Raw genomic sequence first — 21,430 nt, 5'->3', positions numbered from 1 at the left:
ACAGCCTATCCTCGGTTGCTTCCCACTGACATTTTACATTTCTAGCTTCCTTCCTGTCTACTCTGCCCTTTGAAATAGATCCGTTGAGGAAACGGTGTGTCGGGTGTGTCTCTTGGTTTGATAACACAATTCTGAGTCTTTGCTCCAATGTGTAATTGTGTAATCTTCAGATTTTTTACATGCCTCAGTAACTGAATTTTGATGCTGAATCATCGTGAATCACAACAACAGGGCTGTATCGTCATAGGACGCAGGGCGGCAGGTTCACGGTGTGATTCAGCAGGCGGCACGTACTCCATAATGTGTGTGTGATATAACATGAATTCTTTTGTGTCTGTGTGTGGTTGTTCAGGAGGATAGGATGCGTCGTGGGGATGACCTACGGCTCCAGATGGCTCTGGATGAAAGTCGCAAAGACTCCAACGCAGGGAAAATAGCCAAGAAGAAGAAAGAGGTAGGTGCAGCCTCGAAGCGCTTCAACTAATCATCAGCAGGCCTGAACTGAATCTGTGGCCACACAAAACTCTGCAGAAGGTTTACACATCCCTTACCTCCTGCATGTTCATTTATTAAAGGGACAGTTCACCCAGAAATTAAAATGGTCATCATTTGATCATCCGTATGTCATTCTAAACATGTATGATATTCGTTCTTCTGTAGAACAAAGACATTTTACCTGAATGTTCATTCTGCGCTATTTCAAATATCAAAAGCATATAGTGATCGGGGGCTGTCAAGCTTCACAACCCTGTGAAAGTACAGTATAGGAACTGTTACTGTACATGTTATGCATCATATTGAAATCTTCAAAAGACAAATGGCTAATTTAATGATGCTAACTAACATAAGAGTAGAGAACTCTCTTTTGTACAGAATTTTGTACAGAAGTAGAGCAGACAGTTTTTCAGTCAATATTTTGAGTTTAAAATTGAGTTTAAAATTTATGAATATGTAAATACACCACTGCTACAAAGTTTGGGGTCAATAAGATTTGTATCTCTTATGCTCAATTTATTTGATCAAAAATACAGTAAGAACAGTAATATTGTGAGATATTACAATTGTATGTGTATGTACATTAAATTATTAAAATGTAATGTTTTCTATTTAAATATATTTTCAAATGTAATTTATTCCTCTGATGCAAAGCTGAACATTCATTAGCCATAAGTCCAGTCTTCAGTGTCACATGATCCTTCAGAAATCATTCTGATATGATGATTCGATGCTTAAGACATATTTTATATTATTAGCAATGTTGAAAACAGTTGTGCTGCTTAATATTTTTGTGGAAACTTTGATGCACTTGAATAAAAAGTTTAAAACAGCATTTATTTGAAATATAAAACTTTTGTAACCTTAAGAATGTTTTTACTATCACATTTGATCAATTAATTTGATTAATACTTCCTTGTTGAATAAGTATTCATTTCTATAAAAGAGTATTACTGAGCCCACATATTTTAACAGTAGTGTATTTTTAGGGGCTGTGAAATTGTCACCTTTTCGCCTTTATTTTTTGCAATTAGTTTTTATCAGATGGTCATGTGGTGTGACAAATATATTAAGTTCAAATATTCCATGTAGTCTCAATTATTGAGCTCATAAAAGCAATTCCAAATTGGCAATTCTTTTAAAAATGTTTTTAGATGGGGTATAAGCTGTCACTCCACAGTACGTCAACTTTCCAAATGTATATTACCTGAAAATGTTCAGTTACCTAAATTCTGATTACTGTGTAATCCTAAACTATACTACCAGTTTTTGTGTTTATACTACTATAAGCTAAATAATGTCACCACTAAAGCCATTTCATTAATCTCGTCAATGTACTTTTTCCCTTTCTTTGCTTGCGGACTTGTTTACTCATAATGTAAGTATTTATGTTCAGATCAGCTTCCAAGTTCTTATTCACTAAAGCTGATGTGATTGCTTTGGATGGTGAGATATATCTTTGGGCGCTAATCTCATATGTTGTGTGTGTGTGTGTGTGTAGCCTCCACAGTCTTCTCTGATGAATTTGATGGACACGGTTCCCAAGGGCCCTGCCGATCAAACATCGGACCCTTGGGGAGCAGGAGCTGCAGCAGCAGGCCCCGCCTCAGACCCCTGGCAGTCCTATGGTAAACAGACACACACAAACTTGGGTTTAACAGTATCAGTTAAATTGTAAATATCACGATGGTTATAAAGCACTTTTGGTTGGCAATTATGTAGTGTGTCGATAGACTTGTCCGTCTTGGTCTTGTGTTAATTAATTTTTACATTTAAACATCTGCTTGGCAGCAGTGAAATGGATTGAATGATTCGTCAGGAGGAAAAAAAATCACCCTTTTAAACCATTTTGGAGAAAACAAATATTGTGATGTTTAATAAATTCTGTCAAATTGGATGAGGAATATATATCTAAAAACAGACACTATTTTTAGTTTTATTATCTTGAAGGCAGACACACAAACACTAGCTAGTTTCTCAAGTAAACACCCTTCACATACAAGATCACATTTGGCTGTGGCTAATAATAGCACATTGACAACAGTTTGTATCAGCTTCCTGCTGTGCTGATCACATTAGTCTTTGTACTAAAAAAAAAAAAAGAAGAGCACTTATCTCACCAGGACCATTTGCATAATAGATACTAGCTTTATTGTTACAATTTAAGGCAGATTTGAATCAAATTTGATCAAATAAAAAAAAATTATTGGTCAGAATGTGAGGACCACCTGTTTACCAAAAGCCCACTTTTCTTTTAGAGCCCCCCCTTCCCCCTCAGGCTCTATTTCATAATGTCGTTTGGGCCTGTAGCTCTTCGTGGCAGCTCAGTAATGTAGTTAGGCTGGTAGTTGTGCATTCCAGTGTGAACAAAACAAAGAGACTCAGTATTCAGATCTGCACTGGTTGAGAGAGCGCTGAGCCTGTAAAGGGTTCCTCTTCCAACAGCCTAGTTCTTTTAAGTTTAAGCCGGACTAAAGTCAGAAGCACTGAGGCAAGTGTGCATGTCCTCTTGAAGTGGAAACAGTAAATACTGCCAATTCGAACACAAGTTTCACTGTATATTCAATAACCTTTATTCCCATTTTACTTGTACTTGCCTGTCACACTCATTTGTAAAATAGAATTTCTGTTGTTGTTGCTACTGTTTTTAATATAATTTTAGGATTGCCAGTAGATTTAAAATAATGGATTGATCTCATATTTTTGTGGTATATGTGATTCATCTTAAAGGGGTCATATGATGCGATTTCAATTTTTCCTTTCTCTTTGAAGTGTTACAAGCTCTTGGTGCATAAAGAAGATCTGTAAAGTTGCAAAGACTAAAGTCTCAAATCCAAAGAGATAATCTTTATAAAAGTTAAGAGTCAACCACGCCTACCTAAAACGGCTCGTTCTAACACGGCCCCACATGTCTACGTCACGATGTGGGAAGATTTGCATAACACCGCCCAAATGTTCACGCAAAGAAAGAAGGCGTAACTTTTATTCTCGCTGTAGTATTGTTGTTGCCGCCGCCATGTCGTGAAGGCACTGTGTGCTTCGTTGTGAAAGTGAAACTACTTTGTTTGGCCTTCCAAAAGAGGACGATATCCGCTTCGTCATGCCTAGAGCTGATCCGTGCTGGTCGCTGAAGAAATACATCAACTTCGCGCTGTGGATCGCCGGATCGGCTTTCACCGTGGACGACGCGGAGTCCAGCCCGGGGTTGTCACATGTGGTTGCCGCAAGCCCGCAGGCCGCTCCTTCGTCGAATCCGCCGGCCGCCGTTCACTCTAGGCCTCCGTGTGTGACGCTGTGTTTCGTTGTGAAAGCAAAACTACTTTGTTTGGTCTTCCAAAAGAGGACACAACTAGAAATCAGTGGTTAAGTTGTATTTACAACACTGTTCCAGAACATTTCAACCACAGGGACAGGGCATCATCACAATATGGTAAGGGGCGTAATCACAATGCGCTGGATAGCTGGCCAATCAGAGCACACCTCGCTTTTCAGACCGATGAGCTTTGTAAAAATCAACGCGTTTCAGAAAGGCGGGGCATAGAGGAGAAACAATAATGTCTAGTATGTGGAAAATGTGTTTTTTTTTTTACCTTAAACCGCATAAACACATTTCATTACACCAAATACACAAACTAATGTTATTTTTAGCAACGTCATATGACCCCTTTAAACTTTTTAAAGAATTTGAGTGTGGTCTCCAAATAGTTCTTTTTCTCTTCCTGAGTTCCTGTCATATTGTAGTTTGTACAGGTTTAATCCGTTTGGTTTCTGTTCTAAGGAAGTTAAATATTAAATGGGTTCTATTATGCTCTTTTACAAAGTCTTGATTTTGTTTTGGAGGTGTACTAGAACAGGCTCTCATACTAGGTTGTTCGAAAAACACATTTTTCACATATTTTACATTACAACACCTCTCTCCCCAGTCTGAACGGCTCGAATAGTTCCTGTATCAAATGAAGGCCCGCCTTCTGAAATACGAAATGTGCTGTGATTGGTTAGCTGGGCCAGTGTGTGCTGTGATTGGTTAGCTGGGCCAACACACTGGCCCAGCGTGTGCTGTGATTGGTTAGCTGGCCCTGTGTGTGTTGTGATTGGTTAGCTGGGCCAGTGTGTGCTGTGATTGGTTAGCTGGCCCTGTGTGTGTTGTGATTGGTTAGCTGGCCCTGTGTGTGTTGTGATTGGCTCCACTCGGCGCCTGGTCAGGAAATGTCATGCTCCTTACCATAATTCTGTGGCCTTCTCATTTATATCAGTATGCTCTTAATTGTGTTGTGCTTAAAATTGTCTAGTTCAATGCATCTTGTGAGTGATTCATCTGTGCATTTTTTTATTTTTATAACATTGTCATTTTAAATCAAAATGTCATAACTCCATCTTGTCATGGCAGACTAAGGCTGCGTTTACACTGGCACAAAAAGTCTGATCTTTCGCTCACATCTGACACAGATCGGAATTTGTTGCGCACGTGTAAACACAAAAACCCGCATGAGATCAAATTTTTTTTTCATCCAATCTGAGCCACTTCCAAATGTGGATTTTAATCGGATACACGTCTGATATCTGGACGTCCGACCTACGTCTAAACACACACATCCGATTCTCCACAGAACTCCCAATGTGAGGGCGACACGTTTGCTCATAAAGATTTTTAATGGCGTTTTAATGCCGGCGTGCTGTATGTGCTCGCATTTTATTAAGATGGAAACTTTTTATAGGTAAGAAATTGCACATTCAGGACCTGGTTTTCAACCCCCGCCCCGTGAATTTTTAAAATATTACAGCTAAAAGCTACATATTTCTCAGCAATGAGGTGATAACTTAGCAGTTTTTGTAATTAAACCGACAAGCTTGTTTGCAATGCTTCACAATCGCTCGCACGTGGGTGCATGCATTCGTTCGTTCGTTCGTTCTCTCTCTCTCTCCTTAATTCGAATTCATTTCAATAAATATCATCTTTATTTCACTAAATAATTCTACCTCTAACGAGCTGTAGATAAATTAGTCTAACAAATTAAAATTACCGTTATTTTCCGGTCTTTAGCTGTTCAGTCAGATTTTGTGCTGCAAAACATCCATGACAGCCGTTGTCCATGCTGGCAAATAATAATGGCCATTCGACGTGAATTATATAAATAATTTTAAAAGCACGGCCATTTAAAACCCGAGGGTCTACCATGTGCATAGTAAAGCGATCACTGCAGACAATCCTTTTGGGTGGGAATTAATGTAAACACAGATATCGGATACCAGTCGTGTCTAAAGTGAATGTAAACAGACGTGCCAAAAAATCGGATATGGTCAAAAGATCGGATCTGTGCATTAAGACTTGCAGTGTAAACGTAGCCTAAGGCTCTCATTCAGATCTGCTTCCATTCAGTCAACAACCAATGGATAGAAAGAAACATGTTCAGGCACTGTTTTTTTTCTCTTTTTTTCAATCAGTTTCATTTGGCTTTCACATTATGGAAGAATAGATCTGCTGCTACTTCCATTATATTGCAACTCATTAGGGTTTGATTTTGTTTTTAAAAACTTAGCTCTAAAAAAAGCATTTTTCAGGTATTGATAAGAGTCGGAGTAAGGGGAGTGGCAGTGGTTTTTCATTGTAGTGTTACCTATGGTGTTACTTAACACATCTGTGTGTATCTTCCAGGTGCAGCCCCTAAGCCAGCTGCTCCTGTGGATCCCTGGGGTCTTCCCAGTACCTCTTCCTCAGTTGCTCCTCTGGAAAGCAGTGACCCCTGGGGGTCGACCCCAGGTCCTGCAGCTGCTGATCCCTGGAGCTCAATGCCTGCCACCCGCCCCAAAGCCCCTGCCACAGGTGAGCTCTGAAAACTGAAGTTCACGTTAAAATGTATTTGTTACATTGAGAAATAAGACTGTTCTCTTATTTTACATTCTTGAATATTAAAAATTAAAAGCTTACTTCAATTTTAATCCCAACTGTCATCCCTCAGTGGGTAGCTTTGATCTTTTCTCCACACCAAATGGTACTTCCAGGGAGGACCTCTCTGAGTTTGACAGTCTTCGCTACTCAGCAGTGACAGGTAAAAGCTGACTACTACAGTTTACTAGTTAAAAGAAGTGCCGTCTGTTGTTTGGGAATGACATGAGGATGTGATGTTTATTTTACAGGTGATGGTAGAGGAAGCTCTGCCTTGCCATCGCAGACCAGTTTGTCTGTAGGCTCTGATCTGTTTGATGTACCGAGTGGCCCAACCAGAAAAACTCCAGAGTCTTTCCTGGGTCCCAATGCCGCGCTTGTCAACCTAGACTCTCTGGTCACCAAACTTCCCCAGCAGGCTCCAGTCTCCAACCCCTTCCTCGCTGGAGGTAACCTTAACCAATTACATATTTCTAGGAGATCACTTGAACATTTACAGGGGTCTTGAAATTCAGTTTTATAAAATGCAAGGTCATTTATCATTTTAAAGGGATAGTTCACCCAAAAATGAAAATTCTGTCATTAATTACTCACCCTCATGCTGTTCCAAACCCTTAAGACCTTTGTTCATCTTCGGAACACAAATGAAGATATTTTTGATGAAATCCGAGAGCTTTCTGACCCTCCATAGACAGCAATGCAGCTGAAATGTTCCCAGACCCAGAAAGGTAGTAAGGACATTGATAAAATAGTCCATGTGACATCAGGGGTTCAACCGCAATTTTATGAAGCTAAGAGAATACTTTTTGTGCACAAAGAAAACAAAAATAACGACTTCACTCAACAATTCTCCTCCAAATCACGTCTTCTGCCATTATCGAGAGTACCTCTGCACGTAAACAACGCATGTGCGTGGTTGTAATGTTGCACAACCTGTTTGTATGCATTGATATGTTGGTATTGATTGATTAAGGACCTGTAGCTGCAGTGGTAAAACAAATAAATTGTATCAATGACTTTTGATCTGTCCTATTCATGCTGTCAGTAAACACCGACATCACAGCTTATTGTGGCACCAGAGCCAGTGTTATTTCAGCAACATTAATATACTGTTGTAGTTTTTATTAGGGCTGCAAAACGATTAATCCTGAATCTCATTCAAAATAAGTTTGTTCACATACTATGTGTGTACTGTGTATATTTATATATATATATATATATATATATTACAAATGTGTGTATTTAAAAATATATATATATTTGTGTATATATATATTTATACTTGTATATAATTTATATTATATATAAATATTGTACCTAATATTTTTCCTTAATATATACATGTGTGTGTGTGTATATGTATGTTTATGTTTATATATATACACACACACACATATATAATAAATATACACAGTATGCAAACATCAACTTTTATTTCGAATGCGATTTAATCGTTTTGCAGCCCTAGATTTATATTAATATTTTGAATTCAATTTTATTTTTTATTTTCTGTTTTTAATTGTAAAGTTTTTCATTTTATTTTAGTATCAAGTTAAAGTGAAAAATGTTGCCATGGCAATTAGCTGAAATAAAACAAGCTTACTTTTTTTTAACATTTCATATCAGTCGTTTATTTCAGTTAACTGCTACAAGTTTTTGTAGTTTTAGTTCAATATAAAAACCCTGGGCAAAGGTTAATCATAGTTGTGTCTAGGTTTAAAATAGGCAAAGATGGAATTTGCAGATTAAAATCGTAATTCAAATTATGCAAATCAAATATTAATCAAATTAATTTCTATAAATGCACAAGATCAGTTTATTTAAAAACACAAAGCTGATAAAGCAATATCACATTTGTATAGCTAATGTAAGTGACTATGAAAGCGACTTGAAAACGGACTAAGATTACAAAAATATCCTGAAAGTGGTTATTAGAGCTTTTGAGATGTTCTTGTCAGTCCTGTAGCAGCTGAATGCTCTGATGTAGTTTCATAACCCAGTTTCTTCATGTCTTTAGTCACAATGTTGAACTGTAGTGTAACAAAACCTTGTGAGCGCACCCTCATAACTGCAAACACAAAATTGCATCCGCTATGGCTTGCAAATACACTTGATTGCAGAAGAACAATTTCTGAGGACCTACACCTTGGCTTGAGGTGATAAACATCCACTGAAATGTCTTATTTAATTTTGAGTCGAGGGTTAAATAAAAAAGTTTACCATCTCTTCCCTCTCCTTGGGCAACAACCTTGGGATCTGTGAATTCTGGACGCCTTCCCATCAGCCAGCTGGGTACAAGATATAACATGTTAGATATAGGCCCGGTTCCACAAACGAGGCTTAGCTTAAGCCAGGACTAGGCCTTGGTTAAATTAAGATATTTAAGCAACTTTTACAAAAATGCCTTAGAAGAAAACATTACAGGCAAATGAATTTCTATAAATGCACAAGATCAGTTTATTTAAAAACATACAAAGCTGATAAAGCAATATCACATTTGTATAGCTAATGTAAGTGACAATGAAAGCGACTTGAAAACGGACTAAGATTACAAAAATATCCTGAAAGTGGTTATTAGAGCTTTTGAGATGTTCTTGTCAGTCCTGTAGCAGCTGAATGCTCTGATGTAGTTTCATAACCCAGTTTCTTCATGTCTTTAGTCACAATGTTGAACTGTAGTGTAACAAAACCTTGTGAGCGCACCCTCGTAACTGCAAACACAAAATTGCATCCGCTATGGCTTGCAAATACACTTGATTGCAGAAGAACAATTTCTGAGGACCTACACCTTGGCTTGAGGTGATAAACATCCACTGAAATGTCTTATTTAATTTTGAGTCGAGGGTTAAATAAAAGTTTACCATCTCTTCCCTCTCCTTGGGCAACAACCTTGGGATCTGTGAATTCTGGACGCCTTCCCATCAGCCAGCTGCGTACAAGATATAACATGTTAGATATAGGCCCGGTTCCACAAACGAGGCTTAGCTTAAGCCAGGACTAGGCCTTGGTTAAATTAAGATATTTAAGCAACTTTTACAAAAATGCCTTAGAAGAAAACATTACAGGTTTGCATCATGACACTGACATATTTTAAGATATGTCAGAGCTAGATACTTTCAGTTGAGACAGCTCAAGCATGTATTTTAGTCTGGGACTAGCTTAAGCCTCATCTGTGAAACCGGGGGATAGAGTCTGATGAAAATAAATGTTCTTAAGTTACAGTGTACCGTCTTATTTGAAAGGTTCATACAAGTTGCACATTTAACTGAAACGTAGTTCAAGTTAAGTCTTGAGAACAAGAGGGAAGGGCAACAGCAAATTCAATTCAGATCATAACCCAAAGCTGCTGCATTATAAATTGGGTAACTTTAATATTCTGCCGTACTGTGTGTCTACATGTGAATGCAAATGAATGAGGTAACATTGGATTAATTATGAGAAATTAGTTACAACCTTGTGAACGTCTGAAGTCTTGATGTAGACTCAGGAACGAACATAGGAATGGGCTTGGTGTGTCTGGACAGAGAGCATTCACATGTAATTCTGCATTTTACACAGATGTTAAGCTTGTATTATGACAACACAAACTTCGAGTAACTCACTTTCCAGGTGTAAACGGGATGTGTATGGCTCCATAACCTCTCGCAACATCATTTCCAAAAGTGTCAGGGCCATACACACTGACCACAATCTGGGGCCCTGAAGAAAGAAAAAAAAAAAAGATAGATGGATACTTAGAAATAGTGGGCACATAATTAAGCTGCATTACAATCTTCAGAATAATATATCCTTCATCAGATCAGGGTTCCTGCAGGTTTTATGAAGGTAAATTTAAGACGTTTGTGCTACCTTTTTAAGACCAAGTAAATGAATTTAAGGAATAAATTGAAGGGAACACAGTATGTCAGTGTTCTCTGAATGTAAATGTCCAGGAAGCACACAAGAAGTTGTTTTAGCAAAACGTCAAAGCTTGAAAATACAACTTTCAGCAGATCTCCATTACTCAATTCATTTGACAAAAATTGGCTTGAATAGCTCTTCTCCTGGCCACTAGAATATGGAAATAACGTCTGATCATGCTACAAAAATGTTTTTGATGTTATTCCGGGGTATTTCTCTCTTGTTGTCCAATGCTAAGTGTCTGAAGATTCTAAAAATCTAAATGTCATAGGATAAGAAGTCTTGTGAACCGAGATTACGGTTTAAAACAAGAACAAATATCGGCTAGTGGACTCAGAAACAACTTCCTTAAAAGGGAGAACAAATTTTCATCTTCCATTGACAGACATTTGCTCTTGTTAAATCATAAACTCAATTCCCTTTGTTCAATTTCTCACAAAATAAGACTTCATATCTCTTTATTTTGCATCTCAAATAAATGTATTTTGATTTAAGGACGATTAAATATGTATATTGGTAAAAAAAAACTACATTTTGCAGTGCTAAAGGCATTATTTAATTCCTTAACTTCAGGAATTTAAGATGTTCTGCTCTTTTTAAAGACACTTTTAAGGCCTTAAACTGTGGAAGGGTGAATTAAAACCATTTGTTGCCTTTAAGACCCACAGAAGCTCCATACAATGGATTCTGACTGATCAAACGTGGTTCACTTAGTCAAATGGGCTGGTGCTTTTGAAGGTGATGTCCAGTGGGAAGTTCCACACCAAACTCTGAGATCCTCTACCTTTAGAAGTTATTTGAGAATTCAGCTTGTGGGGAAAAGATACAAACTTACTACTACTGTGGAATATATGACAATACAAAAGCTTATAGCCTATATATCACGTCTCCCAAACTTTAATAATGATAAAGATACTATTAATATTATATTACTATTCACGTTGCATATTATATATATATATATATATATATATATATATATATATATATATATAATATATATATATATATATATATATATATATATATATATATATATATATATATATATATATATACACACAAAAGGAAGTGAAGCAGGTTGATTTCACTCACTGATGCGGGCGCTCAATCGTGTCCATAAACAAAGCAATACTTGCAGTAAAGATCATCATATTCTGGGAACTTTAGGCAAAATACGACATGTGAGTTATCCTATTAACCCACTTTAATAACAGGCTTTGCACACCGTTTACTACATTAAACACATCTTCTAAAAATCAATCTTAACTTACATCGGCTGCTTCGATTTGCCCATTAACCATGAGAAGAAAAACAGCTGGGTTGTTTGAGGTCATGTCCACACCATTAACACCCTGGAAAACATTTAAATCCCACCAAACCACCCTCGCTGCTCTGAAATATCAGTTCAGATGTCAAATGAATGCATTCCCGTTGTTAACATCCCTCTAGCTGCTACGGACGCTTTCAGTACGGCAGGCAATACGGTCCCAAATGGCGGAAATAAAAATGCGTTTTTAAAATGCTACTCCGCTAGGTGGCTGTCGTGGACATGACATTGGAACTTTTTTGGTTTTCCGGATTTGTGGATGAAGACTTAACGGGTTTTCCTGTGTGGAAATTGGCTCTTTGTTTTTCGCGGTCTCTCAAGACACAAAAGCTTCCAAAAGCTTTGGCCTTTGCACAATAACCTTGGGTTTATATTGCCAGAGCATAAATAAACATTAAACACGTCCATGATTCACTACAAATCAAAACTATGGGCACAAGACACAATATTTACTATTATTTTCCACACGAATAATATATAGGCATACGAAATGTCTACACCTTTCCATGTATTTATTGTGTGAAAGTGTGCAGGTCAAACACCCGTCTGGTGTTTGTCCCAGCCGTTCCCATTTTCTTGTGGTACTATTTCACACACCTTACAATGTTAGCACATGCTGGGATCTGGCATGTATGGGCATATTGGATGTTAAATGAAACTCTTTGTGATTCGTAAAGCAGGCGAACGTAATTTAATTGTGTATAATTATGGCATGAAGTCAAGAGTTTTGTTTTCACCTCACTTCCTGTGCAGGGGTAGGCCTATCTGCTTTTGTTTACGAGGTCTGTCCGCCACTGTCTGCTTATCTGCTGTTTTTCCCCTCTTTCGAAATATTATGTTATGTTGTTATGAATCCAACAAAAAATGCCCCCATTTTGTATATGTATATCATTTGTATATCATTTTGACATTTAACATCTCTCTCTATAAATTAAATAATAATAAAAAATGTGAATAGTGAAATTAATATCTTTTTAGATACATTTTGCGAAGAAGCAGCACTGAGACATTATGGTGTGAAGAAGCTGCATTTAATAAACAAACAACATCCACATCCACGCCAATAGTGTCAGTATAAATTCCAACAGCAGCTAAAATAGCAACAAACTAACCAACCTGTTGTTTCACCTGAGCAGAATGGACATCCATCTCAAGAAGTTGGTAAGATATTAAATCACTCTCAGTTAAATCACTTATTTTGTTCTTGATACATTTTCTCTTGTGCAAAGCTTGAGGGAAGCTAAGTGAGCCCTCGAAACAGATACCAAGACCTTGAAACTGAAAACAAAGTGTGAGATATCCATGAAACAAAGCAAAAACTGAACCCCCCACCTCTGAGAGACAACATGCTATAGCCAATCAATATATAAATCCATGAATTGAATTTAGGGCTCAGTCTTTGCTTTTAGTCCTACACCTCAGTAAACTCAGATTCAAGCTTTTTTAACCTAGATGAAGACCTGCCTGTCACTTTTTGGCCCAACGATGTCCCAGTTTGAGCTGTCCTCATCTGTTGCCAATTTTCCCTCTCTGGGACCAGGTCTTTGACTTACTGTCACTATTTATAGCAATAGACATCTGTACTACTTACAAGTCCTCTACGGGACCTGTGTCTCCCTTTTTAGGCCTGAAATAAAGACTCATTCAGTAATTTCCGTGGGGCATGTTTTTTTTTGTTAGCTTTTTTTGTCTTCATACCCAACCCATGTGGCTTTTAGGTTGAGTGTATTGTTCTTGTCCTCCATTAATCGCATGGCACAAATGCTTAGTTGTGAAATCCATTTAATCTATTTCTGTACTTGTGATCTCAACAGTTTGTGAATAGCTGTGTCCATCTAATTGACATTTTTTTGTTTGGTTGACATTTGCTAGTGTCACCAAAACATGCAGCAACTGTCCACACCATAGCAAATGTCATGGAAAGGTCATGTGCCCTGGAGGGTCTGGTTGGTGGTCTGAAAGATGATCTTGTGTTTTCTTAAAGACAAGTGTTCTTTATTGTTTAGTCTTGAAGATGACTAGGAGCTTATAATAGCTTGGCTTTATTCAGACACATTTTATGGGTCAGTGACATGGCGCTTTTTAATTCTGTAAAAAAAAACTTTAAAAAAACTTAAAATGCAGTTCACACGTACAGTGGCTTAAATTAATCTCTTATATAATGATCATGTTTTTAATATCTATATTAAAATGTAACTTTGGTATGCAGTGATAACATAGAAAGGAACCCTGCACACCCTTATGACTGTGCGCCAGTGTTGATAAAACTTTAAAAAAGTGAATTTAATGACAAGTCAAGGTTATGTTGTTTGATTCCCAGAAATTATATTTTTAAATAAATCATTAATTATATTGGTAAAATATTTTGTTAACTTTTTACCTTGAAAAATGCATTTTAAAACATTCTAATACTTTCTTGAAAATAGTATTGCTGAGATACTATTATTGTTATGTTTATGTAATATTTTATGTAATATTTTACATTTATGTTTCTTTTTATGGTTTTAGGTTTAGTTAACTATAATAACCCTGGTACACATACATGCCAAGGTGTAAGGAAAACATTTTATATTTGATATATACACCACATGATATTTTTAGTCACTACATTTCATATTTTAAAATCATATGAAAACATGAACACAAACAGCACATTTATGGGCATGTGTTTTTTTTTGTTGTTTTTTTTACTGTAGATTGTCTTGAACATCGTTGACCCTCAAATCTGCTTTGTCCACAGCGTAGTCTGATTTGAACTTGATTGTGAGTAGATTTGAACTTTGTTTTATTCAAGTTCATGTTTATTCACTCAGTATGTAAAGAGAAGACATTAGGTTATGACCATAATGGAGTGGAAGAAACATCCACTTAATGCCATTATGACTCTGCGTTATAAAGGCCTAAAAGCTCATGAATATTTAATATTGTTTAATAGAATGACTTTTAGATTTTTATGTACTGAACTTGCCGTCCTGTATAATAGTCAGTCCCTGACCTGCATCTGAAAATACCAGGTCACTGTTTCCCCACCTTAACTGGAAAGCTAAGCTGAGACACAACCTGAATGTACGTCTTGTAAAATTGTTATCGATTTATGTCCCTCCCTCCAAACTCCAATCATGGTCAAAAGCAGAGTGCCATTTATTATGAGGGCTAATCATTAATATTGCCTCTCCATTAGCTGGAGTGCAGCTCTGTGACAGCATAATGGCCTGTGTCAGACAGATGAGTGGGTCACCGTGGATCTGCACGTGTCAAATTACAGCGGCCCACTCTTGTGGCAGGGATCAAGGCTCTTTCATTTCGACCACTCCCTCAGTTTGCTTGAAAGATAAATCTTTCCCACCCATGCTTTTAGAATTTTTCCATTTGATAAATAATAAAAGAATGAATTTTTTTTTGGGAGCACATTTTTGTCTCAGGCATTACCGTAACTGATGTTTACTGTTTTTCCCGGATTGATCTGAAGTTGGACAGGAAACGGTAGCATAGGAAGGGTGAGATCTTAACACTGACGCTCAATAAATTATTATTATTATTATTATTTAATTCATGCTTTTATTCAACATGGATGCATTAAATTGATCAAAAGTGACAGAGTAAAGACATAATGTTACAAAACTTTAAATAAATGCTATACTTTTCTTCTAATCATCAAAAAATGTTTCCATAAAATATTAAGAGTTTAAAAATAGTAAACTCTTTCAACATTGATAATAATAATAACAATTTCTTGAGCAGTAAATCAGCATATCAGAATGATTTCTGAAGGATCATGTGACTCTGAAGACTGGAGTAATGATGCTAAATATTTTCAGCTTTGACATCACAGGAATAAATGACATTGTAAAATATTTTAAAATAGAACAGTTGTTTTGAATTGTAATAATATTTCACATTATTACTGTTTTTGCTGTGTTTTTCAGCAGTAAGATGTAGCCTTGGTGCTTTGGTGTAAGCTATGTTTGCTTCGGACAGTGGTTTTGAAACAATTTGAACAGTAAAAAAAATTGTGTTTTGTGCTATTTCAACTAGTTTTAATTAATAAGCCTACTGTTCGCTAGCTACATTTGATTAAAACCTTGTGCACCCTGTCAGTTATATTATTAACATTAGTTATTTTTTGCAGATAAGTATTATTATTTTGTTCATTTTGTTTAAATCGACCGATCAATTTACAAATCATTTGGAAATATTTTTTGGAGCACAGTTGGACTGACTTAGACTGAATTATTTAATAAGAGAGTTTATGGACATAAGATGCCTAGTATTACTTAAATTGTGCAATTTGGCTTAATTTACACGCTCTCAGACTTCTAACTCTTACCCACTAAGGAGAAGACTCTCGGAGACAATTTTGTGCCATTACAGATGACATTTCCAATTATTGCTAAACTTGCAAGAGATGCAGATAAATTATGTAATTATTTTGTTTTCTTTGTAGAAACTGTCTGCAATGAAAAAATGGAGTGACTATGAAACTAACCTGTGTGCCTTTTAATAAAATGAAGAAAGATGTTGAGCGATTTGAAGGTAAAGGAAGTTCACACACCGAGGAAGAGGCCTCTGACTCCACACAATAAATTTAACGGCACATTCCTGTGTAGGTGGTCATGACCTCATTTAAAGGGGTCATATGATGTTGCTAAAAAAACATTATGTTGTGTATTTGGTGTAATTAAATGTGTTTATGCGGTTTAAGGTTAAAAAAACACATTATTACATTATTGTTTCTCCTCTATGCCCCGCCTTTCTGAAACGCGTCGATTTTTACAAAGCTCATCGGTCTGAAAAAGCGAGGTGTGCTGTGATTGGCCAGCTATCCAGTGCGTTATGATTGGCCGAATACCTCAAAAGTGTGACGGAAATGTTACGCCCCTTACCATACTGTGATGCCTTGTCCCGCCCGGAGCGATGATTCAAAAACATTAAAACCCATTACAAACGAGGCATCTGTTTTACGGATAATTATGGATTATATGACTTATACTGTCTTTTTACGCGTTGCATTGTGTATCGCGCAGCGTAAACATAAAACCATGTCTGCATTTGTGATCGGAGAAATGACAAACAACAAGCGCTACTCTACACTGCTCAAAACTCGCATTTGAATCATCAGTGGCAAATTTTTTAAATATAAAAAATGTACTTACAGGCTGTGAGTCAGAAGCGCCAGACTGTCCTTGCAAAGTTGGAACTGCCCCACTTTATAGAAACAGCCTTTGTTTATTTCCCCCAAATAGAAGGATTATGTGTTCCTTTTTGTCACTACCGAAACAGTGATGACATGTTTCGGTCGTGACTGTTTCGGTATTGACAATTCTATGGGATAACACCCAAAAAAACAAAGATGTTACTACCGAAACTCCACCAAATGTGACAATTTTAGATTTTAAATTTAACTAGCTCAAAGATTCTAATCAGCACATGGTTAGCTAGCACAGCTGAACAGTTGGTACACATATGAATGATGCATTTATATAGCGCTTTATTGTGTATTGTTGTACACCCAAAGCGCTTTACAATCATGTGGGGGTGGGGGTCTCTCCTCAACCACCACCAGTGTGCAGCATCCACTTGGATGATGCGACGGCAGCCACAGGACAGCGGCGCCAGTGCACTCACCACACACCAGCTACAGGTGGAGAGGAGAGAGAGTCATAGAGCCAATCAAGTGGTTGGGGATTGTTAGGAGGCCATGATTGACAAAGGCCAGGGGGACAATTTGGCCAGGACACCAGGGTTACACCCCTATTCTTTACGACAAGTGCCATGGGATTTTTAATGACCACAGAGAGTCAGGACCTCGGTTTAACGTCTCATCCGAAAGACGGTGCTTTTTGACAGTATAGTGTCCCCATCAAAACACTGGGGTGTTAGGACCCACACAGACCACATGGTGAGCACCCCCTGCTGGCCTCACTAACACCTCTTCCAGCAGCAACCTAGTTTTCCCAGGAGGTCTCCCATCCAGGCACTGACCAGGCTCAACCCTGCTTAGCTTCAGTGGGCAACCAGTCTTGGGCTGCAATATAAAAACATATAAACAGTGGTATACATATAAATCTATCATATATATATATATATATATATATATATAAATCAGATAAATATATATCTGAACAGTGGTATACATATAAAAACTAAATGTTATGGAATAAAAAGTGTGCTAGTGTGCTTAATTGCAGAAAAAAGGTGTTCGGTAGTGACTTTCCTTAAAGTTACACACTGATTTTTTCTGACTTTTGAACACATTTACCTTAAAATGATGAGACCTATCTACTCGCACCTTGTAGCTATGAGAGAGAGGGACACTGGAATATTTCCTGATCATAAATTTATGGGTTTAGTTCAAATCATTATATATATATATATATATATATATATATAAATCAGATAAATATATATCTGAACAGTGGTATACATATAAAAACTAAATGTTATGGAATAACTCCCAAAAAAGTGTGCTTAATTGCAGAAAAAAGGTGTTCGGTAGTGACTTTCCTTAAAGTTACACACTGATTTTTTCTGACTTTTGAACACATTTACCTTAAAATGATGAGACCTATCTACTCGCACCTTGTAGCTATGAGAGAGAGGGACACTGGAATATTTCCTGATCATAAATTTATGGGTTTAGTTCAAATCATTCTCGGAATCGGAATTCTCTGAAGTTTTGGTAGTGACATGAAAAATGCGGGAGACAGTTTTTACATAAAGTTTTCATAATTTACAAAGAAAAATATAACTATATAATATATTATAATATATATTTCAACTTCAATTTTTTTTTAAAAATTATAAAAAAGATACTTTTAAAAACAACTGGAATTTTTTTTAAATTATTATTTCAACATCATGTTCATAAGTTGAAATTTGGGGGTTAGGGTTCGGGACAGCCACCTCCCAACTGAAAGTACCCAATAAATGATGATTTTATACATAGGCGGAGCTTGTGTAAAGCATGGGGAAGGCTTAGCCCTAAATTGGACAAAAATGCCCCAGCACAAATCAATTAAATCTATAACGCCTGTTGCTAACAAAGTGAAAATGAATGAAAAGTGTTGATTGCAGCATTAAATTAAAATCTGCTCATGTTGCACCGTTTTTCCTTTCAAGCATTTTTACAGTGTTGCGCATTATAACCAATCGCACACGATTCTGTTGAGTTTAGGAATGCAATGGCCAATCAGAGGCGTTCAGATGAGTCATCGCTGAAACTGAGTTTTGTTGCGTGCGCACCTCGCTGGCTGAATTCGGACCCTTGTGAATTCTCTCATCATAAACAACAAATCGCAGATGTACGTACAATGTAAGTCAGAGATTAATTTCACATAGTACACAGCTTCAGAGATTATAAAAATACTTCTGTTTAGTTTTTTTTTTGTGAGCGCTTTATCTCTCGATAGATCAAAGTTAGCGATAATGTTCTTGGCTCACTTTCTGTATATAGGCTATTTTATTTGCTGTTTGAACAACGTGGACATGTTTTTATTAAATTTTAATCACGTTAAATACAAATTCAGTCCCATTAAAAATATTTTATTAGCCTACATGACACCCATATCTAGTTCTTGCCTAAATAGACAGATTTATGATGTTTGTAGTTAATAGATTTGGCTGCTTTTAGCCTTACCCTAGAGTTGGTTCACCCTCCGCCTATGATTATATATATATTAAGCTTACTAATATTTTAAATATTATTGTGGGTTTCAATAGATAATAGAAGGATCTTAATAAACATCTAAGATTTGAACACTTAAAAGCTTTTTAAATGTGTTTTTGTTTTTGGTTGTGGGACAGCAGTTTGCACCAATTCTGTAGAATGGCCCATCTATAGTTATATAGTTATTTTGTATATTTAAATTGATCAAATGCTGTTGTGGAAGTCTACGAATAAGCATTTATTAATATTGAAATATTGCTTACGAATAAACATTTCTGCAGCACATATTTAGCCCTTAATTTGCTGAAACAACCGGAGCCTGTTTTTAAGAAGTGTGTAATATAAGAAATGGTAGGCAGAATCCCATAGGCGATGAAATCCATATTTCAGGAACTGCAGAGCCTACACCGAACATGGCCTGTCTACTTTGAAGCCTGGATTCATAGAAGGAGAGGCTGAACTTGTTTTTGCTAGATTTTTCTCTGCTCTCAGACAGGTCTCAGCTTTTTTCCAGTTTTGAACACTGTGTACACTGCGCTAGCCACTATTAAGCGTTCTCTACAGTGAAGTGCTGGCATGAGAAGGAGTTTGTGAGACTCGCAAACAGACCGCTCAGTCCTGCAGCATTTTGCCTTTGTTAGATAAGACCTCTGAAGATAATCTGCAATAGAAAATGAATCACAGCACCCTTAATCTGAATTGCAAGCGCTGGTTTTGTAAAGAAGCGGATCGTTTGCTGTAGTATAGTGGCAGCGTGCATTGTTTTTGTGCGTCTTTGTGTGTGCTCTCACAGCAATAACGCTTTCAGCATAGTCCCTGGTGAAAACAAACCCTGTCAGCATCTACCCCTCTCCTCTTTTATACACCTCACGCTGTTACTGAAAAGCCACTGCAAACAAATGCATCTCTCACTCAGCGTTTATCTCCTATAGTACCTGGACTCAGCTGCGGTTCATTCATTTTCAGGTGGGGTTTACAACAGTGGCTTTAATGTGTTTTTCTTTTATTGTTGAAGCACGCTCACTCACTAGAGTTAAACAATTCTATTGAAGATCCATGAAAAAGGGTGTGTTGCTATCATCGGTAATAGAAGCAGCATGAAATAGAGCATTGAATAAAGATGAAAAGTGAACAACAGGGGGGGAGCTTTTACTGGAAGAGTAAATATTTCTGTGAAAACCCAATAATTGTTTTCAAAGGAACGAGGCTGCATCACATCTCGATTTTACAGAACACAATCTAAAGACACATGCGGTTCAAAATACAACAATCGCTTCTGAGGGGACAATCTTATTGGCCTTGAAATGAAGGTGATTGGAATCCTTTTGAAAACTGAATTTGCAAGTGGAATGGTTATATAACGGGTCCATTTCAGACAGCCAGTAACAGGGTCAATGCTTTGACACGTCCAGATCGCGGCAGAAAAGAACATGGAGGCAGGTTAGTCTAGAGGAAGGGGTGGGAGTTTTGATGCCAGAGAGTTTTGATTGAAGTCTGCCGTATGACTCATGTGACTGTTATTTCAAAGATTTCATTCACAGTTGTATATTCGCGACGTGTGATGAAGAGAGTTGGAGGCTGCCAAGCTGCAGTGTCTTGGCTGTGTGAAAAGGTATTGCAGTTGACAAAGGAAATCGATCTCTGTCCCTTGTAGATGTCTTAACTCTCACTTGAAATGAAATGACTGATTTTTTTTCTTCTTCAGTTCTTCCAGTAGAACGTCTCAGGTTACGTATGTAACCCTAGTTCCTCGAGGAAACGAGACGCTGCGTCGAAAACGCTCGGGGAACGCCCTTCAGCGTGACGAGCTCTGAACCTCGTGTGTAATCAGACCAATAGATGGGCGAGACGTCACGGCGGGTGACGTTTTGAACATGCAAAGCGGGTTTCCCCTCGGGGAGAACCCCCTGGTCTTGAGCCACCAATGTAGGGGCCTCATGTACAGCAGGCCAATAGGTATCACGTTGGACGCAGCTGCCATCAGACCCAGCAGTCTCTGAAACTGCTTGACAGTGAGTGACCGGCCTTCTCTGACTCTCGCGACTGCGGTAAGGATCGACTCGACCCGAGCAGAGGACATACGTGCCTGCATCGTGGTCAATCCCACCCCCCGCCCTGGAAAGTGGTCCTCAGTAAATGGAGAAAGCACACTCTT

At 37.5% G+C, this 21,430-nt stretch overlaps 2 protein-coding genes across 2 annotated transcripts in view; one reads left to right on the top strand and one right to left on the bottom strand.

Annotated features, from left to right (window-relative positions):
- LOC107581770 (epsin-2-like) overlaps positions 1 to 6,887 on the top strand; it is a 33,740-nt gene extending 26,853 nt beyond the window's left edge. The window contains exons 4-8 of the mRNA XM_016267420.1: positions 353 to 454; positions 1,997 to 2,123; positions 6,149 to 6,316; positions 6,453 to 6,542; positions 6,631 to 6,887. Of these exons, the coding sequence (XP_016122906.1) occupies positions 353 to 454; positions 1,997 to 2,123; positions 6,149 to 6,316; positions 6,453 to 6,542; positions 6,631 to 6,887 (744 nt within the window). The remainder of the gene's footprint in view (positions 1 to 352; positions 455 to 1,996; positions 2,124 to 6,148; positions 6,317 to 6,452; positions 6,543 to 6,630) is intronic.
- A 1,942-nt stretch (positions 6,888 to 8,829) lies between these two features.
- Positions 8,830 to 11,960, bottom strand: LOC107581793 (B9 domain-containing protein 1). The gene is given in 7 exon segments (XM_016267443.1): positions 8,830 to 9,090; positions 9,241 to 9,308; positions 9,833 to 9,895; positions 9,982 to 10,078; positions 10,992 to 11,091; positions 11,366 to 11,443; positions 11,554 to 11,960. Coding segments are annotated over 7 exon segments (606 nt in total). The 5' UTR covers positions 11,617 to 11,960; the 3' UTR covers positions 8,830 to 8,953.
- Between the last annotated feature and the right edge of the window lie 9,470 nt (positions 11,961 to 21,430).

The sequence above is a fragment of the Sinocyclocheilus grahami genome, unplaced genomic scaffold (genome assembly GCF_001515645.1).
Source record: "Sinocyclocheilus grahami isolate Dianchi unplaced genomic scaffold, SAMN03320097.WGS_v1.1 scaffold37.1, whole genome shotgun sequence".
Taxonomy (NCBI): Eukaryota; Metazoa; Chordata; class Actinopteri; order Cypriniformes; family Cyprinidae; genus Sinocyclocheilus; species Sinocyclocheilus grahami.
The sequence above is the reverse complement of the archived record's forward strand: the minus strand, read 5'-3'. Positions and strand labels throughout refer to the sequence as shown.